The 26,108-nt window shown below is 37.3% G+C and overlaps 2 protein-coding genes across 2 annotated transcripts in view; both read right to left on the bottom strand.

The window, feature by feature from the left end:
• The window catches only part of Vps35 (Vacuolar protein sorting 35), a 30,228-nt gene extending 12,572 nt beyond the window's left edge, over positions 1-17,656 (bottom strand). The window contains exons 1-10 of the mRNA XM_071592290.1: positions 17,613-17,656; positions 17,132-17,330; positions 16,353-16,476; positions 14,535-14,733; positions 12,097-12,291; positions 9,698-9,781; positions 8,610-8,813; positions 7,450-7,598; positions 3,793-4,000; positions 2,438-2,550 (exon numbers count right to left, since the gene is read on the bottom strand). Coding sequence (XP_071448391.1) covers positions 2,438-2,550; positions 3,793-4,000; positions 7,450-7,598; positions 8,610-8,813; positions 9,698-9,781; positions 12,097-12,291; positions 14,535-14,733; positions 16,353-16,476; positions 17,132-17,330; positions 17,613-17,615 — 1,478 coding nt within the window. The 5' untranslated portion in view covers positions 17,616-17,656. The remainder of the gene's footprint in view (positions 1-2,437; positions 2,551-3,792; positions 4,001-7,449; positions 7,599-8,609; positions 8,814-9,697; positions 9,782-12,096; positions 12,292-14,534; positions 14,734-16,352; positions 16,477-17,131; positions 17,331-17,612) is intronic.
• A 219-nt stretch (positions 17,657-17,875) lies between these two features.
• Positions 17,876-18,698, bottom strand: LOC139693733 (cytochrome c oxidase subunit 5B, mitochondrial-like). Its single transcript, XM_071591996.1, has 3 exons — positions 18,558-18,698; positions 18,288-18,361; positions 17,876-18,208 (listed from the first exon to the last, which is right to left on the bottom strand). The coding sequence occupies exons 1-3, from the start codon at positions 18,637-18,639 to the stop codon at positions 18,002-18,004; spliced, it is 363 nt and encodes a 120-aa protein (XP_071448097.1). The 5' UTR covers positions 18,640-18,698; the 3' UTR covers positions 17,876-18,001.
• Positions 18,699-26,108: the final 7,410 nt, after the last annotated feature.

The following is a 26,108-nucleotide window of genomic DNA, read 5'->3' on the forward strand; positions in this document are numbered from 1 at the left end:
TAAAAAAAATCACTATCTATATCTACGTTTCCATTATAACACCCAGCATGCATAATGTAGTCCCTACAGTCAATGAAAACGATACACAATATATCAAATTATTCAAATATTTAGCTTCTGCTGGGAATGTTTTCTCAACAAATAAATATACAATAACAAAAATAATATTTATTAATCTCAGGAAAGCTATATCCAGGTATATGACATGGTCAATTAACTATATCAATACGACCAATATCACAAAATATCATAATGGTATCATACAATAATAAGGAATAAAGTTATATAATATCAAGTACATAGAACAATATACAATCACACCCACAGAAAATGTACATCATCCCCATTTTTATCAGCATAACACAACACAGTAATCAACTTGAGGGTTAATGTGCTGGGTGAAGTTAGAGTACACCTAGTAATAAGCCAAATGGCAGTAACATTCCAACCAGGGCTCTTCTCCCTGTGTCACCTATGGTTTCCCAGGAAGATATGGTACCAAAAAAATCAAAACAGCTAGGGTAAACATGAGGAAGCCTAGAAGTGTGCTCGGGAATTGAACACGGGCCTTATGGTTAGTATCCTAACGCTCTATCCCACCGGACTAATTTATACATAAATTATTAATGAATTTGGAGACTAAATGAAATGAATTATGCAGGACCATATTTTCCAGCTTATAGGATGCACCAGTGTATGAGACAAACCCCCTTCGTTACATACGTTTTTAAGAAAAAATGTCCACATTTTTCATGGATCTCTCCATAATGATTTATTGTACTAATTTAATAGTGATTTATGTCTATACAAATGTAACTAGGAAACATTATTGCTTGGTGCCTTTTCATCCCCAATCTCAAAACCCATAAATTCATCTCTAGATCTAAAAGAAGAATCAATTTAAGCCAATCCATCAGATATCATACCTTCATACAACAAATCGTCTTCTATGCCACCAAGTATGTTAATAACTACACAGTTCTTAAATGATTTTTGAACTGTCTCACATTTCACAGATCAAGTTTTGACCCATTCACAAGTCTTTGATATGCCCAGCCTCTTTCTCCTTCCTCAAGGGGCCACTTTTAAATCTGCAGCCTGGATCCAACTGCTCTAGTTCTCCATGAATCCTTTAAATGGTTTGTTGATTCAAGCACCTAACAGTCGAAGCCAGTTCACAAGGCCACCTGGGATTACAGCTATTTGATTTTTCAATTGGTTGATTTTATTTTTCACAGCTTCTGTTCGGTGACTGCTAAACTGATCCCATCCCACTAGCAAGGCAGGTTTCAGGATGCCTAGACCACGGATTGTCTCTCCATAACTTCAACCCCCTTTCATCCACCTGGCCCTTGGGATGAACATACACGAACACACCTGTAGAAGTATTTCCTTGGCCAAGGTTTACCACTTGAAAATCAAAAGACAATTTTGTTCCATTAGCACAGCAAGGCAACATGAATGTGCAATGTGTTTTCTCATGCCCACAAGTTTTAACAATCCAACTTGAGTGGGACCTCATTCATGTTTCCTTTTTGCGAAAGTTGAAAATGTTACCTTTTTCTTGCATTAATGGCAAATTTACGAAACTCAATGATCTTGTCTTCATATTCTGTTGGCATCTTTTGTGCTGTTTTAGTTTTAGTCCTCATACACAAATCATTTCCCTTCATGAATCTGGAACACTATGATGTTGTTCCTGTCCAATCAGTGATGTCTCTGTCAGTAGTAATCATTCTTGCTTGCGGGATAGCCATTTTGTGGAAACTGAAAATCTTGATCTTCTGTAGTCTAATAACCAAGTTTTTAGTTCTTTTAGTTCCAGCCATTTTACAATTCCATGCCACAGGTTGTGTTTATGTACTATGCACAGCTTTTTGTTTTTCCTTTGGCTACCTTTGCAGAATCCTTATCATCTTTTCGGCTGGCTAAGATCCAAAATTTCTCTCTGCTGCCATTTCTGTGTTTTTTGGCATGCATAATCACTCATAGCTTGACAAATGAATTTTGAAAATGTAAACAAGGAACCATTACCTTCCGCGAATCCAATAGAAAAAAAAAGTGAAGGCATTTAAAACTACAAAAAGTCACAGGTTCTCTTCATTATCTATTTGAATTCATATGCTACAATTACAGATTAAAACAGGGTATCACAGCCATGCAAAACAACCACTTACAATCCAATGAAAAAAATACTTCAATTGGTGATACAAATTCCTTGTGGCAGCATGTTAACAGTAATAAAAACAGACAAAAACATGAAACTAAATGTAAATTCATATCTGCTGTATAAACTGTTTTCTAAGCAAAATCAAAAGGCATACAATTTTTGCCAAGTAGGAGGCTGATCAGTGAGTGGATGTGGAAAGCACCTACTCCTAGCAACGGTCAACCATTGCAAGCATATAAAAAGGGAAGAAACCTGATAAATATATACCTTCCAAGTAGAGCTTGTTCTTCAGCAAAGTCTTCAGGGTCTTCTTCATCTGATTCAGGTTGATCTTTCTGGTCTTCGATTAATGGGGATATCATCGTCAGTACAGCATCAACCTTTGGGAGAGAGAAAAGACAAATTGCCGAATAACATGATTGCCCATAATACCATATATTATGTCATACTTTATTTGTTCATTTGGGTTCATCTGGCGCATCTTATATGCCAGCGTGTCTTATATGCCATCAAATATGGTATTTTCTTTGAAGCATACACCATGAAGGCCCTCCTCACTTGGGCTCTTTCTCCCTTTCCTTCCTTTAATACATTTCTTTTTCTGCACATACATCAGACCTTTTTTTACATGAAATGTTTTTAGTCACACATTGCCTTTTCTCACTAATTCATCTGATTTTTCAGCTTTGGTTTTTTTTCTCAAGGAGCCTTAATTTCAAGGTCTATAACAGTACTAATGGTAAGATGCAAATGAGAAATAGGTTTATTCCAAGGAAGGTTTTCTATTTAATTGTATAACTATTGAGAATAATCTGTGAAAATATGTCGAAGCCCATTTTTTCCAGTATTTCACAATCTGTCTTTCATCAATATATGTGTAAAGCATCAAATCAGATGTGCCATTCCCTCCCAAAAAATTATTACAAGATTGTATAATGAATGATTTCACTATCTCTTTATTCTGACCTCTACGGTTGAGGGTATGTTCACTATTTTCTGCTTTGGATTTGGTAGAGAATAAGGTGACTGGTACATGTTGTGACTTCTCCCTATTAGCAACAGTAAGAATAGGGCCTGGGCAGGACTATTCATTCTCTCCCATGGCAAATCTCTTTATCAAATCAAAGTTCTTTAGGTAGGAATTCCTTTCTTCTATAAACAGTACCAGAAATGTGTCTAGCTCATTAGAGCATCCAAGAAAATATGATAACCTTTTCCATAATAATTTCCCATAATCTCATCACCAGTGTATTTCCCAAGCCATTCTATTCAGTATTATCTACATCACTTGTTGTTCCTCCTAAAGCAAAGAATGCCAAACAACAAAACATCCAAAATTTTACACCCCACTGAAGGTGACTGTACTTCTTGGGTAGGCACTGAAAGAGTTATGTATGGTTCTGGGCTCCAGCCAACTCCAAATCAATTCTCAATTGCATATGTGGTTATTGTGACACCTGTAAAATTATTGGCATGACCAGGGATAATATGGCTTAGCCTCAATTGGGTCTTATCCAGGTTTCCCTGGTCGAGCAATATTTTTTTTATCAGCTAGAAGGTAAAATTTTAGGACCAACTGGACATGGAATTATATATAAGGCAATGCAGTGTTATGAACATACCTGATCATGGGCTGTAACTAGGGTTTCATTTTCCAAGGCATTAGCCACAAGATAAGCTGAGAGTGTTTTACGACCACGATAATCAAAGTGAGACAAAAGGGCAGCGTAATTCTCCAGCCTGAGTACAGTCAGTAGGTCATTGTAACTATCAATGGGAATTTTCATCAACTTGGTCAGCTCTCTAGAAACAGCACTGTTGTACTCGACCCTGAAAAACATGTCACATCACATTATTGGCAGAGTTAAATATACAAAAGAATATAAAATTTTTCCTCAATCCAAACCCTTTAAAACAACTCTACACACTGAAATAATATGGCTTTATTTTTGCTAAAATTAACAATGATATTCTGACTACTGAAAGATAAATGTGATTGATTGATTTGGAACAGAGGTGAGTGCTTCCTGAGCCAACTCTTTGAGTCGCCCACCTCGTCAAAGACTGGCACAACTGCATTGAACAACACAGCAATGAATTTTATACATGCAGCAATAGTAATTTTCATTTTTCACTACACGAAACAACATCTTATTTCACTCTCACAAATGTGGACTGGTTTCCAAATGATGGAATGAGTCACAGAACAAAAACATTCATTTGATTGAAAAATGAAAAAGGCTTCAGAATGAAATACTGAGTAATTACTTTATATTGGATTTAACTAGGCCATTTTTTCATCAGCTTCCAGTGGCCATGTTGACGACACATCAGAGGCAGACTTTCTGCAGCTAAGCACTTCATTTGTAAACCAATTCTCAGGAAAAGAATTCCCTTATGCAATTCAAATGCTTTTGTTTTCTGAATTTTCAAGAGAAACCAGAGACAATTTTCTGAAGATAAATTGAACAAAATAGAGGAGGTTTTTGTAATGCAACTTATGAAATTTTCAGACACATAATTAAGCTGAAATGAGAATTGTACACCTCTCATCACATGGAGCTATTCCTGGATTTATCCAAAGCTTTTAATCGTTTTGATAACATAATCTTACTCAAAATCTTTACAGAATCAGCATAAGAGGGCCAGAACTAGGCTGGATTCATTTTAGACATACTAATACCAAAGAATGTGAACAGTGGTCATTCTACATGATGGTCTGCAGTATTTAGCTAATAGTAACAATGTGACTATTGGAATAACACCAGGGTACACTTTAGGATCAGTAGTAGTAATAATTGAGGCTTTGGTTTGTGTGTTGACAGCAATGGTCATTTTGCACCATGCACAACCACAAATTTTTTCACATGCCTGAATATAGAAACATTTGGGTACATAGAATTTAAATCAACTCACAATACTCATGCATAATTAAGTGTATATATAGTATGAAACTAATATGTACATACATGTGGATGCCAATTTATGTGCTTAAATACAATACATGCACAAATAAGCTGCATAAGTGAGGTGAAGGGCTGATTAAAAATTAACAACACTAAGTGTAAACATCTATACTAATAAGGGATGGCTTATAAAATTTCAAGAAGCCCTATCATTCTTACAAACAGTGTCACCAACCAATTGCATCAGGGTCATCCTCTGGCATGTCTTTTGGTCCCCTTTTAATAATAAGTTGGTCTTGTAAAAAACGGTATTAGTCGCAATCTGTCAGTTAGTGTCGAACAGTCAAGAGTTGAGTCACAGACATCACAATGTGGTGGGATTCTATCTTCACCAAAGAGGAATGCGTCGTTCAAGGCACACACTGGCCCATCCTCAGTTGATTTATAGCTACTCTTCCTCGGCAAACATTTCTCATGGTGACACCTCAAATTTTATTTCTCACGAATTATTCCCAGCAATGCTTCTCCACCAATTCCTCCACTTGTGCTTTAACATTAGCCCAGAGTCAACCTTCTCATTACCTACTATTCCTACATGTCCAAAAACCAACAGAAAGGAGACACTCATGCTCCTTTCATGGAGCCAAAAAATAAAGAGCTTGCATGTCCTGGAGAAGGATTAAAGGAAGAAATTCAAGAGATGGCAATAATGGCACTTGGTGAATCTGTGGCAATACTAGAAACAATGTGCCACTCGATTTTATTCCCTCCATAGCAATCCAGAGAACTAATAGTTCCAATGTGAAACACTACAAAACGCAGAAGAGTTTTGCCTTGATAGTACCATAAAGTGCCCCTACAAGCACAGGTTTAATTTGATTTAGTGCCATGAGTAAGACACTCATGTAACATCATATTATTCCAACACCTCTCTAAACCACATCTTATACACCACTGGGTTAGTTGTCTTTTGAAGCCATGAAGGCCCAGTTGACTCTTAGGTTGAGCCCAAGCAGGCCCGCTCTTCTGGACTTTACACTTCTTAAAGGCCTGTGGAGTACTGAATGGTAAACAAGCTGGGGTTTACTTTTCTAATCACCACTTGCATTGACATAAAAGAGCAGCATGAGATGGTATTTGGCTTGTGGCTGGGCAATGCATTCTCCTCTGCTCTTACATAGGTTCTCTTCAGCATCTTTATCCAGAAGATATCTCATCACAATTACAAAACTTGTTGTGGCAGATAATCCTCAGAATCTAAGAACTTCTTGAAGTCACAAATGAAATTCTCTGCTGCCTTTGGGCCAGAGCTTGCTGCTTCACCACGATTCACAATTCTGTGGATGCCAGTTTTCTCTTAAACTTCTCCAATCACCCACAGCTTCCCTCAAACACTTCTTTGGGTGTTGATGATCCAGGCTCTTCTTAACAAGGTTGGCAAAAATGTTCTGCCTTCTCACAAATGATATTTCATTAATATTGTCACATTGCAATTGCTTTTTGTTTATCCATACAAGAAGCAATATTCCAACATTGCCGAGAACATGTAACTGCTGTGTAGGCATTCTTGCCACTACCTCATTAATCTTGTCCTTGTGAATAGTTCAAATTGCCGATGTAGGCAGATTGTATGAGTATCCTAGATCAGCCACGCTCATACCTTGTTCTTGCTTTTCAAAGATTTTACTTTTCAGTTCTATGGTTATTTTAATTCTCTTATGACTGTCTTCTCGTCAATTTTTCCTCAGGAACATTTTTAAACTATGCACAAAATATTAATGAACTTTGCACACAATCACAAATCTGCACACAAGTTTGGTAAAATGTGCAATCACTAGCAATAATAAAATGCTAGTGGAACAAACACTTAACACAAACTGAAGCAGCAGGAATGAAATCATTGCATGTATGCTTTCAACAACGTTGTTAACTGCACTTTCAAACAGCACCATACTCAGTACCGACCCCTTTGGAAGATATTGGTCTTGAATATATTACTTGGAGAAATCCTGGCCAATCCTTACTCAAAACTGGCAATCTGATAGAATTTTTAAAAACAAAGATGGACATGTTTGCTCTAAAATTCCAAATGCATTTAACATTCAGTGAATTAATACCTGTAAAACAACATTGTTCACAGTTTTCCCAATTTAATGCATCAAGACGCCTGCAGTGTAACATGGGATTTACTTCCGTATCGAGTGAACAGCAGTCTGAAGCATGCAAAACGATATATTGCCAAAGTTGCCCATGCAACTCTCTCAATGTCTCACAGCAACAATTTCACAGATGTCCAGGCCATGCGAAGAGGCCATAATCAAATAAATATGCATGAAGAAGAGTAAAATTACTATAAGTACAAAAATTACACACCTTTGATAATTTAGTCGCTCAAATATTGTGAGCATTGAATGAAGAACCTTGTCCACATATTCCACCTTTTCTGAATAACACTTGAGAGCCAGGTTAACTAAGGAAACTTGTAGCGAGACCACATCCTCAATGGCCATGTCCAGTCGAGTCTGCATCTCACAACATGGTGACAATTCATTTGACAAATTCAAAGTCCAGGTAAACAAAAAGTGGACATGAAAAGAGAATAGAAACAAGCACATGCAACAGAATGGAGGCACAAGAAGGGAGCAGTTTTGGGTAATTATGTAATTGCGTGATTTTTATACCACGAGAGCACCTCCCAAGATCCTCCTGCATGACAACAAATTATTTTTTTATTTTGTAATAAATAGGACAGCACCAAAATTGCAAGGAGAGATAACATCGCTGCAATGAATAAGTAACAAGTTATCTCAAATAAAACTTGCAATTTGAGCCTAGCATTTGAATAAAAACTCAAATGTTTGGATACTATTTGAACATAAATAATAGCCAATAGTGACAGTCAGTAAATAGCTACTGTTGGCTAATAGTCTTTCTAACTACATAATGGTGCCTCTTATTTAGGTTACTAATGCACCAGGTTTCAATTGATAATAGATTCTTAGATCAATCAATATAAAATGTACATACAAACATTTATAATGAGGCCATGAAACCATATTAAAATTTATAATGATCAAATTGTGAAGAATAATGTGAGGGCATCAATGCTTAAGAATACAACCGGCACTTTAAAGAAATCCTAACACATTAAATATTAGGCACTTATGTTTGCAGAAAAATGATTTATCCAAAATGCACACACTAAACCAAGAGTTAAATAAATAAAATGAGAGCGATGATTGATTTGTGATTGAGGAACTGTCATTATCTCATTCTGCACCAAAAATAAGAAGCCGCCAATGTCAGTGAGTTTAAATTGATTCAACATAGAGTAAGATCTGGTACTTTCCCAGCGTATTTTACGCAGCAGCCCTCAATCAGCAATGTAATTCGACGAGTGAGAGTCTCTGTTTTGGCCAGTGTTTCAATGCTCAACTCACGTAGCATCTTCTGGCAAGACTTGGCCAGGATGATACAACATAACTTAATTACATGAAGCCATACACACACAATAGTGACATGAATGGTCTCACCTGGATAATTTGGGCTACTTGCTCTGAAAACACATCAAAAAGTTGCACATCTTGAGGGATGGGTGTCTCTCCCCGCTGAGAGAAGGTAGCCAGGCGATCTATCAGTCCAATAACTATATTCTTAACATTAACTCCAGGCTGCAACTCAGCACATGCTTTTAGGAATGCATGTAATGTCTGCAAATGGAATTCATCTGGAAAAACCTGTTTCAATGAAATTTTAAATATATGTTCAGAGGTAGAACTTTTATTCATAATTACACATATTAAAAATACACAAAATTGAAGTTACAACTAGTGCCTGAAATTAAGATACTCTGGTAAGTCCAAACTAGATTGCTTCATTATTTGAATCATGTAAGCTGTCAATCATAAACTTCACCCCATTTGCATCAAGCGCACAGACCACAAATGAATTTCACTTGATGGAGATACTACAGACTAGTAACTTATGGATCAATGCAACATATAGATGGCCTCATAGTGACAATGGCTATGCTTATGGTATACCAAATTCTAAATAATAGTCTATTAATATCAAAATACACAAATTTTCAGTCTTTTGTGTGATTTACTGGTACTTAAACCAATAGCTTTAATATCTTTAACGCATCATTACTGAGATAACAAGTAAACGTTGGCACTAAATTTGTATGATCAGAATACATTTATTCTAAACACAAGTCTGATAGTAAGGAAATGATTTATTTTTCATTTAGTATCAAAGAAAAGGTCTCAGTTAAGCCCCTTGAAGTGTATTACTATATGTGATGAGTCAATTCCATTTACCGTTCCATAGGTTTTTGTGTTGACAGATTGACCTGTTTATTTTTATAATAACGAATGTGTCCATGCAAAATAAAGTTGATTTGAGCGGGCCACTAAATGCAATTTTATCCAATAAAAATGGCTACAACAGCATCAGCATGTATACACCAGCCCATTCAAGGGAGCATTCACAAAGGATTAGCAATGAATACAAACTGCTGACACCCCCAGAACGATATTAACACAAATTCTCCTCTTTGTGGCCTCCCCTTCTTCCTATTCTGATATCCTTAAATGCCACATGAGATTAAATAACTCACCTGAATTATGCACTCCATCAAGTACTCCTGGGCAATGGCATCCCGACAGCTGACAACTTGTTCCAAAATCCCAGGCAACACAGGCTGAAGGAGATTCAAATACAGAAATAGTGACTGAGTAGCAGTAGCAGAGAAGCAAAATTGTGACACATGAGGGGATATTGGTAGCCTTTGAATCAGAATTCAATTTTGTCAATCAGGATGCATGGCAAATGTTATGACAGTCTGTCGGTGATTTATGTCCACGTAGTTTCCAATCAAAATACTCTGCAACCATCTTTCCTGCCTCCTTTGGATTTCTTCCAAGATTCCACTCTCCTCCTAGCACTTCCTAGTTTGTTTTCCCTTTCGGTCCACTTCACCTTATCCATCCTTCTCCACACTCCCTTTTCAAAATCCTCCAATCTACAACTACCATCCTGCTTCAAATACCATGTTTCCTTGCCGTACAAAACCACACTCCATATAATGTTTAATGAGCCTTTTTTATCATCCTTACTGGACACCTTGTCATCAATGCCCCCCTCCTTGGCAAAGCTTCTTTGCCTGATGCCTTTCTCCTTATGCCCCTACTACTTCGACCATTTTGGTCCAAAACACTTCTGATATAAGTAAACTTCCACTTCCTCAGGTTTATTAACTCCACATTAAATAATTAACTAAGTAAACCTCTTTTGCAAAAAATTCATACCTTTGGTTTTATTATATTTATTCTCATCCTGCACCGATCACAAAGGCTTGCCTAAGCACTCAGCAATGCTCAGCAGCTATCCCTTGACTGACTGGCTTACTAAAGCTTGATCATCTTTAAATCTAATTGAATTTATACATTCTTCACAGACTTCCATTCCTATTTCTAGTCTTCCTATGCATCTTTGATCATTTCCACTACATGTATGTTGAAAAGCATGGGTGATAACAGACACCCCTGTCTTACCACTCTTCCTAAGACTGTCCATCTGGACTCTCCATCCCCCACTCGCAACTGAGCACTCTGAGAATTATACAGTTCGCAGAGAAGTCAGCTATCCCTCCAATCTACTTATATTTTCTGCAGTAGATTCATCATTTCAACCCAATTCAATCCATACAACTCTCTATCTCTTAATATATGAAATGGACAAAGGTATCCTGATAGTATTCTCCATTCCTCTCTATTGGTGACCTCATTACAGGTTGTGGTTAACCAACCTATCCTGCCAATCTACACCTATTTTATGCAATACATTCATCAATTCCATCCAATCCACCCGAGCAAATGCCTTCTTGAAATCTACGACACAGCCAAATACATCCAGATTGTATTCTATATTCTTCCCAATTATTGACCTCACTGCTGCAATGGCATCATGTGTGCCTCTCCTTTTCCTGCACCCACACTGATCATCCCCTAATTAACCCTTTGTCCCACACCCTCTTGTTGATGATCCTGAGAACCACTTTAGCTACATATGAAATCAAACTTATGTCCACCCCACAGCCTTATTTGATTTTGATTCCCTTAATACCCTTCAATTTGCCTATGATCAGATAGTAATAATCATAATTTGAATACACATCCACTCTCAATAAACTGTTTGAATTAATCACACAGTTCCTAAATCTGTACCAAACCATATTATAGTCTTACTGATCTTTCTGAATCCCTGGGAATTTTTCATGCATGCACATGTCTATTTTGGTGTTTAAACCATGAGCTCATTATGATTTAGTCCTGTCTCCTACAGAAGTGTAATATTTTCTCTCCACAGTCATTCCTCATTCCTAAACTGTAGTCCCATACATCAATCACTATCACCGCTTACTTTGCCTACCATTTTGTTCCAATCCCCTAACACTATCATATTTTTCCTTCCTGGAACACCCGCAATTATGTTCTCTTAACTGACTGAATACTCTGTTAACTTCTACCCTATGATTGCTGGGTGGCATGTAGACTTATTTTTATTCTATTCATTATATTTAATAATATGTGCCCAAAATCTAATAGATGGGGAACCTAATTCAAATATTACAAGAGAATGTTTTTCAAATTAAAAGTTAATACTTAAAATAATAATAACCAGGGGACCTAATTTAGGGGAAAACATTTTAACTTAATGCAAGGCTTTTAGTGTTTCCTCAGAAAATGAATACATTATGGCAAGTATCTAGCAACAAATGCCATGAGAACCACTAATCCTATGTCTTTAAACATAAGAAACTTTATTCACTTGAAACATTGACTATTTCCCTAAAAAGACTAAGCATAATTCACCACTCATAACGTTGTTTTATTGGGCTTTTTATTTTAATAAAACTACTTAAACTTAACTTTCTCTGATAACTATATTCAAATAATATATTGGCCTTTGCCATAGAATTTAAAAGAATACCATTGTCTGCATAATCTTGCTTACCTTACGATATTTCTCCAGATTCACACATTCCAGCTGCGAAAGCCGAACAAGATTGGTCCCAACTAAGATCCTTAACTCTTCCCTCTCCCGCTCACGGCGCTCCCTGTCCCTTGAATGCCCTTGGTGCTGCATCCTTACCCACAGTTTATTCATTTCAGCAAAGTTCATCAAAACAAAATCCACGGAATCACGAACCTGTCAAATAACATTTTTTTTAAAATCACATCAAACACCACAAGCAAGTTTTATACTTGCAGAACAAGCATTAATTTTGTGAAGCAAATAACTGTACGAGGGTTGCATCAATTTTAACACTACACACAATTATCTGTGTTTTCATCTCAGATGCTCTCATGAACAATAAATGAGAAGAGAATACATAACAGTACTAAACTTTCAAGCCTTCTAACATTCTAAAAAACATGTTAGTGGTTTCCATTAGATCCAAAAACAAAAAGGCTGTAAGCATCAGTAATCAGTTGACCACTTACAACAATCTAACAGTTACAATAAGACTTACCACTTTCAAGGAACACCAATTCAGTTTAAGGGTTTGCTTCAATTTGACATTTAAAGAGTTCACACAGAAATTCTGTAATTTTGACCAGCAAAATATAGGCATTTGGGATAAAAATTGTGAACCCAGGCCCCACACCATGATGGCATGCTCATCATTCAGGTGAAATGGGTGTGACGTGCTTCCACTCTGGATAAATATTTCAACACCGGTGATGATTTCGTAAAATCCACCTCTCCTTCCACAAATTACAGTAAACATAAGTCTGGAAACTTTTATGACAGCAGCAGCATCCTCTGATAGTCCTTCTATATTCTTATCCTATTGAAGGATAGTCCACGCCACTCTCTGAACTGGTTTAGTGGGTACTAGAACAGCAATTACCCTCCTTCTCATTTAATTCCAATGCCCTGCTCCTCATGAATTCCATTCAATGCACTGATATCCTGGTGGGGCTATGAGTGCCTAGATCCTCTCTCTTCAATTAGCTGCTGAGTGTAACAAGGATTGTTTAACCGGGCCTCTAGGTCCTATGCCACAAAAGCATATAATTTTGCAGAATGCATTTTATCATTTTTATAATCATGCAAAGAAAAGTCATGACAACTGATATTTAGCACAGTTTTGTCCAGTTTGGATGTAGTTGCCAGTTAACTTGGAGTTCAGACAAGAGGATAAGCATAGATTTACTACACCACAATGGAAAATAACTACAGAGAGTTACAGGAATTAGGTGACAAGTATGGCCAAGTACCAAAGAATGTTGGGCATAAACTCAGGGCATCTACATGACCTTAGATCACACAAGTTGGGCTAATAATTGTGCCACACTCGGTTTGTACATATGTCTAAGCAAAACTGAAGGACACTGAGTGATTAAGTCCTGTGGTTTACCAATAACACTTTGAAATTGTCACATTCACATTATAATGCCCATTAACTGATGACCCCATTCAAGTTACTATTGTGGTATCTCCTGCAGTCTGAGTTTGCCAATTAGTCAGAAAGGGCAAATCATCTCAGTGATTGAAAAGAGGTACATTCAATTTTGTTTGGGAAGTTGATTAGATTCTAATCAGTACAATGGACAATGATCATGCACAACATTATTACAGTCCTAATGGAAAAATATTTTTAAGTCTGAAATTCTCACACATCACAGCAGAGGAGAGCAGAGTTCCTTTCCTTGTGCCACCCGTGGTTTCCCAGGAATATTAGGCATGCATAAACATCACAACACTGGGGTGCAGCTGCTGTGTCCAAAGGCATTCAACGGAATTGAACCTGGGGCTTCTGGTCAGTAGCCAACCCATGAGGTCACCATTCCCTAATAGCAATCCATTTTCAACAATTATAGAGTGTCTTGCACTTTGCTACAAATACTTCCAATTTGTTCCTCCATTTGCCTCACACCCATTTCATTCATTTTCTTCTACTCCTTTCCAGTCACACCTCTCCCAAGAGTCCAGGTAATATTGACACACCTGTCACATGTTGAACCAGTCTGATACAGCCATGCAGCCAATCTTTGATCATCTGAGGCTTTTGCAAAAGAATGAGGAGGTAGGAGCTTGAAATGTCAATTTGTCTTACTGCCAATATTCCATCCACCCCAATGGATGACCCTTCCATAAGTAATCATCAATGCTCCTGCCAGACTTAACTCTTTAGAGTTAAACAGAACACGCAAGCACTTCCACCACCTTCAAGGCTGTCAACCAAGACCCAATCAAAACAGAGAGGGATAGCCGCATCTAGTATTGTGGGGCCTGAATGCAGCTCCAAACCATGCTAACAAGGCTGAACGTAAATTGTTAGCTATATCATTGCAACAGTGAGTTCTTCACAGTATAAGGTTATATAAACGTTATGGTTACTGTTGATACATGTTAAGTGTAGAATTATTTAAGGCAGTATTTACCGTCCCGTCTGGATGATCTGGGGTGTCAGGCAGATCAGGAAGAACATCTCTAGTGCACTGCAGAAGGTAATTGCGTAAAAACAGACCTCGGAGGGGATGCTGCACACCCCGACACATTTCAACAAGATCTCTCAATAAATCCCTTTTCTGGCTCATGTTAGTCTTGATGTAAACAAGTCCAACAGTTATGAGAAGATACCTGAAATATGCAATGCAGAGATTATTTTTTAAAACTATTTTGAGAGCATAAAAAAAACCAGAGCATTCTTCCAGCAAGTAAAATGTAGTTTGGATCCTGCACGTGCCGTATTTTTACATTAAAATTAACTCTCCATTAAGTTATTCTATATGCATTACCAAACAAATTTCCTTTAGTTTATATAAATGGAGACACTAAAGGAATTAGCAAAGTTGCTGTGAAACTCACAGATAGTGAACATAACAGGGCCAGAAGGGGGCCCCTAAAAGTGTCCTGCTCTATTGTATGGGATGCATTAAGGGGGGAAAAGAAGCTTAGGAAAGGGGAATGGTGCCAGGGAGGAAGAAAGAGGTAGGCTAAAATGAAGTGGGCATGAGAATAATTTAAAATGGTTATTATCTTTGGATGCATTCACAGTATTAACAGTATCCACAATTTAAATACACTACCTAAGCTGGAAAAGTCATCTCCAATCATCTTTCTCTACCCTCACAATGAGAAAAAAATAAAATCTGCCCAATAAAAATGGGGAAATAGCTCCTCATCAGGATTAGATGAAGTCTCGGGTTATATTTTATACAACTGCAAAGACCATTTTATTGAATCAAGACAATTCAAGTGATTCCAATAAACTTCAACATGAAAAAATGATACTAAAAATTAATTAAAGGCAACCAGTACACAGGCCAATATCCTTACTCTAAAAATTTTCAAAATTATTCAAACAAAAATATACTTGAACTGGCTAATGTCTTAATTAGAAAACAATACACTGATCTCCAACTAATGGTATTAAAGGAAAAACAAATCAAGTGTTTCAGACCTAATTCATGCCACAAACTTTATTTGAAACCCCATATATGAGAAAAGATCGATGTCATGTTTCTTTCCAAAGCATTTGGTATGGTTGACCATCAACTGCTGCTCACAAAATGTCATGCAATAGGCATCAGGCCTTAAACTGGATTAAATCTCAACTTCACGCACAACATCATAAGGTTTGCATTACTCAGAATAGACAAAATATTTTATCCAACCATTTGCCAGTTATTTCTAAAGTACTTTAAGGATCTTCAATTGGCCTAATTCATTAATTAATAAAAATGTAACGTATGCAGATGATATCAACTGTTTTCTCTTATCGTATAACTAAAAGTCAAGTGTTACTTACAAAAAATTTTGAATACATCAATGCAAATTGATTGAAATGAATTAAAATGGAAAGTTTGATATTCATATATCTTAGTCCATTTCATAAATGCATTTCTCTATGCTTTGTATTAGTTTTAAGATCATCAGAATCTATTTACATTTTGCATTCCCTATACCAGTCTCATCAATAGTAGAGCAACTTCTATGGGGCAGTGTATTCATTAGGGGAGCAATTGCAGAGGAAAAAAAATAATGAACCATGAGAAAATGATGAGAATGGGATGTAATAAGAAAGTTTAGAGTTGTTATAAACCAATCCTCAGATCGATAGCCTGGTGATGATGATTATAAGAACCCTTAGCATTGAAGGCAAAATCAACAATATAAATATTGCCAATTCAGAATGAAATGGCTATCTAAAACACAGGGAAGGTTCAGCACAAAACTTCAAGTTAAAATTGACGTACAAACGTGGTACAATATTTCCCGCATATTGCACTAGTTCATACAGATCAGCAACTTTTCGTCCTTTTTGGAACTCATCCAGCAAATAGAGCTCTAGATGTCTGAGTTCATCAGTTATGGCCATATCTAACTATGGTTAAGGAGAATTCTCCCAGGAATTGGCAAAGATAGATTTCTAACGACAGAAGCTCACCAATACGTTAATAATGAACTGTCTTAAGTTTATTAAAAATGTCGCGATTATGATTAAAATTCCGCAAAGCTCTACCCTGGGTAAATATTATGCATATATCTACACCTTGTAAATACAACAGAAATGCCAGAGGTTTCATTTTCACCTTCTACCATACAGGGTTACAAATGAAACAAAAATGATACAATAAATAGAAAAATATTAGACTCCCGGGGCGATACTAATTTGTTGACATTATTATTTGCATACATATCCTCAAGGTATGAAATCTGGGAAAATATTTACTGAACATTCTAACATTAAATATCAACGAATTTAATTAGTTATATACAAACATTAACTATGGCTGCCATGGTGTTTTCCATGGCATACCCTTAAAGCACCCAATGGCAATCATTATTGTTTAAATAAAAAAACTAAATTAATGGGTACAATATATGACGAGAAGAACATTAATAAACTCTTGCACATGCATTTAAAATTGGTTAGTATATATGTCAGCATTATTCATAATTTAAGAAGAAAATGCAGCGTAAACCATAATGCTAATTTTGGATACCATACACATAAATAGTTCACGAAGGATACAAAGTTCATAATAACTTTTCGGTGAAAGCAGTGATGTCCGTAATTCTCCCAGCATCGTCGATGCATGCTTAAGACCATCCATCAGTTTGCCTTTGTCTAACTGACGTTTCATTTGAAACGCTTGAGTCTTGACAAGGCTAAGAGCTTCATCTAGAAGCTTGTCTTGATCGTCAACTGGCGAAAGTTGGGGCGTCATCGGCTACGAAATAATAATCAAGTGAGTTCTCGTAAAATAAATCTACCTCGCTCGTTGCTAAAGATTGACAACAAGTACTTCAAACTGGGTAGTTGATTAAGCCAGGGGTAGACCTCAATTAAATGTTAAGAAAGCCAACAATAAAACACAAAATCTGAGCTCATTATAAAATGGCATTTAAAGCACCTGACTATGCGCTTTCAAAATTAGCTACGTCAAAACTTAGTGCTATTGAGTAGTCATCTAATGAATGAGTAAAGTGGAACTGCAAAGGTAATTACTTACCATCTCTTACCTACATCAACAATCGGCTTCATAAAACAACCGCGAATCGCATTGCACGTTTCTTTATTATATCGAAATTAATCGAATGATACCTTTAGATATCTTCATCACAAAAGTTCCAACTAACAAAATTGAATATTTTGCTATTTATTCAATGGTTTAATAAAAAATTACTTGAGAACCTAATATTACTTCACCTCTCCCACGGATGTTGAAATTATATTTGGAAGTGAGAAGGAATTGACAGTAATTCAATTACAATCTTTCTATTTATAAGCCTTTTATTAACATTTTGTACATTTTCACCTTAAACATGCAACTATATTTGATACATGCTAACTTGATTGATTTACATCATTATTACCAAACTGATTTAACTAAACGAATATCTATATGGGTTTCTTGGGTTCCAATTTGAACCAATATCCGCAGCCACATCTTTTCGGCTCCCCTTGCTTTAGCCACATCCAAGCAACACTAGCAGAGTCCTCTTCGCAAATACATCCAACAATCCTTGCCTCAAACGCCGACGGTACCACGGTCGGACAGTCCTTAGTTCCTGGTCCCCTCTTGAAAACTTTCATATCGTAAGGATCCTGGAAATAAAAAGCTTAGCATCCAAACCGCACTGCTATTCCATAAGTACAAATTATCAGCTGATTAAATGCTACTTACATCATTTCCAGCCATATTGGCTAACATTTCTCTTTTTTCTAACCCAGTGGCATGCTCCAAAGGGTCGGCCATCACTGTACAATTGTAATGGGAGATAATGTATTACAGAAACATAAGCATGGGATTGTTAATTAATTTTATATTAAATGGGAGAACTTTTAATGCCTTTACAGCGCAGAGGTTGCCACCATCAAATACAGCAAAATTTAGGTAACCATACAACGAAAAACGACGACGTTCTCGAAGGTAACATATTACACCTTCACTTACTTTTACTTGAACATCTAATTGATGTAAAAAGGCCACTGCGACGAGCAGTAACGCTCAAAATCCTGCTAGAAAGAGCAGCCATATCCAGTCGTTCAGTACCAGATAAATCGCAACCCAACAATTGAGACCAAACTACTCGCAATAGATGTCACTAGAGATAGAACAATACACTTTCGATATTACGGACCGCCAAATTCAAAGGCAATAAAGGACAGTGCTTTGTTCCATTGTGGGGCCAACATCATATGTCGTCAGTTTTATTTAGGCAAGATAAAAATATCACCCTTCTTTTCTCCTACTAAATCTTATATTTCTTATTTTTAGGTACTTTGTCTGATATACATTTGTATTTTCTAAAAGTTAGTCTCCTCAAGCAATTGATTGTAGTAGAAGGAATGGCATCCAATATTAAAAGGAAGAGCCAATTCAGTGGCCTGTCTTTCTGCGGGATCAAGAAATAAATGGACCTGCATTATGTAATGGGCATGAAATTAGTCAAAATATTGTCTGTTGATAGGCAAGATGAACCTACTGTAAGGTTGATAAGTGAATTCAGTACCTATATGGCGTATTAGTAACATGTTCCGTGCATTGAAAGAGGCTCTGGAATTCAATCAGCTGACATAAGGAAGGATTAAAATTTTTATGATTTTGCAAAACTTCGTCTTGTTTATCTTGATTATGGCCATTGTTATGCTTCTGTGACCACAAAACCCATATAATGCATGAATAATTCAGAAATGCTCCTTTTTACTTTTCAGATTCAAACACTATGAGTGTTAAATCGCTGTCATAGAAAATATTCAGAGAACATTCAGTGAGCACACAAATTTATTGCAATGTTTTCTATAAAAATTTAACTGTACACTATGGTGATTTCACTTAGGTTTCACAAATCATTTGCTGGGTAATTAGGATAATGATTGCTCCTTTACATGGTCCAAAAAAGAATACAAATACTGAAACATTTTTCACTTTCCATGAATGTTGGGACTAGTGAATTGTCCTTCATTGGTAGACTACAATTTAACCTTCCTGTTGGTTCCCAGGCAGCATGGAAAGATGCATAAATCTTTTGCTGAAATTGGGTTGATGGCAGAATGATGTCTATGGTTTAGGAATACTAAGTAGTGATATGGAAAAAGTGCTAAGAAAGATGAAGTTGAACAAGGCAGTAGAAATAGATAATGTCCCTAGAGAATTACTAAAGTGTACAGGAAAAAAATGGAAGGAAGGGATTCTTTGAACTAATTTATTAGTAAGGAATTTAAGAAGGCATCTGACAAAGTAGGGGACAAAACTGATGAAAGAATGGCCGAATATCAGAGTAGGCTAGGTAGATAGGCAAAAAATGTTACCTATACGAGAACAAGATACGACAAGAAAGGGTGGCAGATGTTGAATAAAGATAACCATTAACAGGCAGGGTAGTGAAACAGGGCAGTCTTTTATTGACAATAATTTTAATATATGCATCAAGAAAATGTTAAGAGTGATTTGGAAAGGGTTAACTTGGTAATAAAAATAGGCAGCAAAATGATTGAGTCAGGTTTACATATGATTAAGCCAGACAGTCATGGGATTGTAGTTGTTGCTTGCAGATTAACTCCAAAAAATAAAAGCACTAAGATTCTTGAAAAGGAGGAAAACCAAGTTAATAATTACTTCAGAAGCAAATAAAATAGAGCTAGTGGAGCTGTTCAAGCATTTGAGTAGTTGTTCAGAGGGAAATAGTACATATATAAGGAGAAGAATAGCATTGTTAAAAGAATCAGTTATTCAACTGGTGATAGAAACAATAAGTTAAGATCCACAGAAATATTTGTAAAGACTTCAACATATGTGCAGAGTTGTATAGATATGAAACCTGGTCTTTGAGGAAAGAGGATGAGCTTAGATAAGAAGTTTGTGATCTAAAGTAGATTGATTAAAGCAAGTTAGATGAAAAGGAAGACTAATGACGAAGCTTTATGTGCATCCAGTGGGATGTAAAAGGTTATGAAACAAGGAAGAATGTTAGGTCAGGATAGAAGAAGAAAATAAATTGTTGTTTACGTGGAATCAAGTCAGGCAAAAAGTAGCTATATATAACTGAAGAGGGAAATGATGTAGAGCAAAAAATGGGAATCTTGTACATAACCCAGTACGTAATAGTTGTTACAGAGACCAAAACGTACCTTTAAAAGATTAATTTCCTTTGACGACATGTTAACATCTGCTATTCACCATTCAGAGCTACAAATTAAGTCCTTCACAGTTCTCATTATATGTAATTTTTTTAAGGTAATCTACCGGTTAAGGTAGGTTTTTCGATGGACACAACTACCAAACAAATATTTTGTGACTACTAACAAAACACAACCCTAAATTCTACTCTACACCAGGTCCCTCTTCATCTCTGAGTACTTTCTTCCGCCCTTCATCCCGTCCAACATCCCTATCCTGTTCCTTCCCTTTCCTCTTTTGCCCAACATTCTACCCTCTATCACAGTCTTCAACATCCCACTGCCGGTCAACACCCCCTTCATCCACTTTTCCTGCCTCCATAGGATTGCTCCCAACAAACCCCTCTCTTCGCCCACCATACCAAGTACTTCCTCATTTGTTTTCTTCTCTGTCCATTTCACCTTCTCCATTCTTCTCCACACCCACATTTCAAAAGCCTCCAGTCTACGTCTATCCTCCTGCTTCAATGACCACGTTTCCGCGCCGTACATAGCTACGCTCCATATCAAAGTTTTTACGAGTCTTTTCTTAACATCCTTACTCAAAGTCCCCGTCATCAACTCCCTCCTCCTCGTGAAAGCCTCTTTGCCTAGCGCAATTCTTCTCCTTACGTCCCTACTACTTTGACCGTGTTGGTCCAAAACACTACCGAGATACATAAACTGTTCTACCTGCTCTAGTTTTTGCCCTCCTATTTTAATGTTTAGCTTAGCCTTTTTCTCTCTAGAAAATCGCATAACCTTTGTTTTATTAATGTTGATTCTCATCCCATACCTGTCGCACTGAATTTCCAATTCACTCAGCAATGCTTGCAGCCCCTTGGCTGACTGACAAACTAAAGCTTGGTCATCAGCAAACCTAACTGATTTTACGAATTCCCCGCCCACTTTCATTCCTACCTCTAGTTCTTCCCATGCCTCTTTGATCATTTCCTCTGCATACAGGTTGAACAGCAACGGTGATAATGGGCAACCCTGCCTTACACCCCTTCCTAACACTGCCCATCCTGACTCCCCGTTTCCCACCCGCACCTGAGCAGTCTGAGACATGTACAGGTTGCGGATTAGCCTCCTTTCCCTCCAATCTATTCCTATTTTCTGCAGAATACTCATTAGTTTTTCCCAATTCACTCTATCAAACGCTTTTTCGAAATCTACGAAACAGGCAAATACCTCCTGGTTGTGTTCTATATTCCTCTCGATTAATAATCTCATTACTGCAATGGCATCACGCGTACCTCTCCCCTTCCTAAACCCAAACTGATCATCCCCTAAGTAATCATTTGCCCTACTCTCTATCCTTTTGTTTATGATCCTGAGAACAACTTTAGCTGCGTGGGATATCAAACTAATTGTCCTATAGTCCTCACATGACGTGGCCTTTACCTTTTTCGGAATCGGAACTAAAACTGCTCTCACAAAGTCTTCCGGCCAGATTCCCTCCTCATAAATGCTACGGATCAGCCCATATAGCCTCTTCCTCCCACATTTTCCTAAGCATTTTAAAAGTTCCACGGGAATGTTATCTACCCCCACGGCCTTATTTAGTTTCATCTCCCTTAATGCCCTTTCTATCTCATTGTCTAGTATGCCTGGACCTAAGCTGTCTTCCTCTACGTCATTTTCTTTTTCAATGTCTAACTGTGTTCGTCTGAGTTCTTTACTATACAGTTCTTCTATATACTCCTTCCATCTCTCTTGGATCTTTCCTGCGTCAACTATTACCTTACCCGCCTTATCTCTAACTGTTAGCATAGCTCTTCCTTTCTTACTTCCCGATCACGATTTAACTTTGCTATACAGCGCACCGATTTCACCCTTCCTCTGCACACTTTCCATATCCTCGCACTGCGCCTTCCACCATGCTTCCTTTGCTTTATTTGTTGCCCGCCTCAATTTATTGTTCAATTCTTTGTACTTCATTTTGCCTAATTCTGTATTTATATTCTTCCATTTTCGCCGCTCATCCATCTTTGTAATCATCTCATCCGTGATCCATGGTTTCCTAGTCCTTTTAGCGTTAACGGTTCCAATAGTGTCTTTTGCGGCTTTAGACAACCCTTTTTTGATCATTTCCCATTTTTCTTCGATAGTAATAAGCCCTTTACCATCCTCCATGATTTTCTCTACCGCCTGTTTGTATTCCTTCCTTTTCAACCCATTTAATGCTTCTACATTCCATTTTCTAACTCGCCGCCCCTGCCTTATCTTTTTGAAACGTACGCTACATTTCATAACAACTAAATTGTGGTCTGAGTCCGCATCCGCTCCCGGAAAGCTGTGGGAATTTATCACACTATTCCTAAACCTGTGTCTAACCAGGATATAATCTAGCTGATATCTTCCTGAGTCACCTGGCATTTTCCATTTATACCTGCGTCTTTTGTGGTGTCTAAACCAAGTGTTGGTGATGACTAACCCCTGTCTCCTGCAGAACTCAACTGCTTTCTCCCCGCGGTCATTCCTCGTGCCCAAACCATAGTCGCCCACCTCATCACCATCTCTTCCTTCGCCTACCGTCGCATTCCAATCCCCCATCACTATCAAATGTTTCCCTGCAGGAACACACGCGATCATGTCCTCTAACTGATCGTATATCTTATCGACCTCTTCTTCCTTATGGTTGCTCGGTGGCATGTATACCTGAATAATAACTAAGTTCGTCGGTTCTGCTTTTATCTCCACTAGTAGTATTCTATCCGTTACCTGCTCTATGTTGACTACGCTTCTTCCTACCTCTTCATTTAATACTATGGCAACCCCTCGTTGGCTCTCGTCCCCACCGCTGTATATTATTCTATACTTATCACTCCAGTAATCCCCGCTATCTTTCCATCTCACCTCGCATAGACCTAAAATATCTATATTTCCCCTTTCCATCTCTCGCTTAACATTCTCCAATTTCCCTGTCCTCATCATTGTCCTAACATTCCACGTTCCTATTCTAACTAATTTTGTCTTCTTCTCCTGCGTCTTCTGTCCTGCTGCTGCTGGTTTTCCCTTGCAAGGGTTTCGTGGGATGACGACCGCTGAAGCCTTGCCTCCCCCGCTGCCGGGCACGACACACGGCCGATTGGGCCGAGCCCCGTAGTTGCCAGGACTCAAAATCTGTGTATAGTCCATCATGTGAATCTTGGGAATGATAATTGAGGTGGTTTCCCATTGCCTTCCTCAATAGTGTTTTTAACGTGACACCATCACTTACTGGCCGCCCCACTGGGGTCAGATGCCATTGCAGCCGCCTCACTGAGGAACAGACGCTGCGTGGACTACCTTTCGTCTGGCTCCTAACCTTCGACCTATCTGGCATGGGTGACCCTACCAGGAGCAATAATTATTACTCCCGCCAGCACAGCTCTAGGGGTCATCGGAACGCACAAGCCCTTCCACCACGTCAAGGTTGTAGTCCGGGGAGGGATTATATGTAATATTAATAGTAAACTGTAGAGTGCATAGTATTCGTGCTTTAATTTTTGCTTGCTCGAATGATTTTAGGCTAATAAGAGAAAATATTGAATATCACCGGTAAAAAAATGAAGGTTGGGTCATGCATTTCTGTACACAACATAAGGAAATTCAACATTATTAAACCTTATATTATACTATATAATAAAGAAATCTATGATTCTGGATAAAATTAAACATCACAATTTTTAGCTAACCCTCTTAGTACTGCATCCAGTCAACAGTCCTAGGGAAAAGTGCAGAGGGTAATTTAATCAAATGTACCATCTGAGGGAAAAAAAATATTTTGAATTCATTTCTCAAGATATTAATGTGATCTTTTTTTATGCATTAACTGAATTAGTGTAACATTTAGGAACGATTTTACATCGTCCTACAAAATAATTGTAATATTTTTAGTGTACTAAAATTGAACAATTTTTTTTAACAATAAAGGTTTGATTTTGAGAGACAATAGAAATACATTTTTTATGCCATTTTCTTAAGAAAACATTATTTTTACCTTAAAAAATTAACCAAAAAGACATGTTGAAAAAGTTATAAAAAATAAATAGTTACTTTTGAGTTGCATAAATTTCCGTCTGCCTCTGTAAAGTCACACTGAGCAGAAAAGTCTGTTTTAGCTGGTGTTGTCGGACCATTCATCTAGCCTCTATGGCAAACCAAACAAATGCTATGCAATGGGACCTTTTCCTCTTCTGGCTATGTTCCACTACATCCTATACAATTCTTAGCCTATTCTATCAAATAGGTAGGATTAAATCCTACCTATTTGATAGAATACCACACATGGTTGTTTCTAAAAAATGGTAAATTTTTTGTTTCCCCAAGTAAGGTCCTTAATCGAGGAGTCCCTCAGGGCTCTGTTCTCTGAACTGTCTTGTTTCTTTCTTATGTAAATGACCTTATTGATAGATTTGAATGCATAAACAGTGCTACCCCTTTGTTATATGCTGTTGACACCAACAATATCCTTATATTGCCTACTTTTGATGAATTGGCAGTTAAGTGTAAACAGGTTAGTCACACCTTACTTTCCTGATGTCATAATGATTTCTTAGATTTGAATGAGGAAAATTCATACCTAATATACTTTGCAAATAAAAATAAAGTAAGCAAAGTACTTTCTATGGCAGTTGATGGGAAGGTTATCCCACAGGTACAAAATACCAAATCTTTGGGTTTCCACATCAATTTTCAAACCTCTTGGGATGAACACATAAATACTTGAATGAGTAAGTTAAGCTCAGCCTGCTTCTTAATAAGGCCCATTAGATCCACTGCTTCAATAGTTGTTCTCTGTGCACAATACTATGGAGAATTTTATTCTAACATAACCTATGGTATCCTTTACTAGGGTTCATCATCTAAGGCCTTGGCCATCTTCAGGGTCCAAAAAAGAGCCATTTGGCTCATGACTTCTGCTAAACACAGCGCCCCTTGCCATCCCCTCTTTAAAAAGTTGGATGTATTGCCAGTGCCATGCATTCTTCGGTAGTAGTACATAAAAAAAGAAATCTATCTGATTGTGTGAAAAATTGCAATATCCATAAATATTCTAAAAGGCAGAATGAGCAGCTGTACGTTTTACATGCATGCACAAAAAATGCAGGTGCTGGCCCAAATGTTATGGGCCTTCAACTTTATAATTAACTCCCAGCTGAAATTAAGACCCAAAAAAGTGACTGCATTTAAAGTCAATCTACTAAGGTTCTTAACATTAAAAATGCTTTATTCAATTGCTGAATTTCTTAATAATGCCTGATGTGTATCTTGTTTCTATTGTAGGTATTTTGTTACTTTACCCTGACATGTCCTATATCAAGTGTAACAGTTTTAACTACTTGATCGCTTGACAAAT

This window comes from Hetaerina americana, unplaced genomic scaffold (assembly GCF_022747635.1).
Source record: "Hetaerina americana unplaced genomic scaffold, ioHetAmer1.1.p SCAF_5, whole genome shotgun sequence".
In the NCBI taxonomy this organism is placed as follows: Eukaryota; Metazoa; Arthropoda; class Insecta; order Odonata; family Calopterygidae; genus Hetaerina; species Hetaerina americana.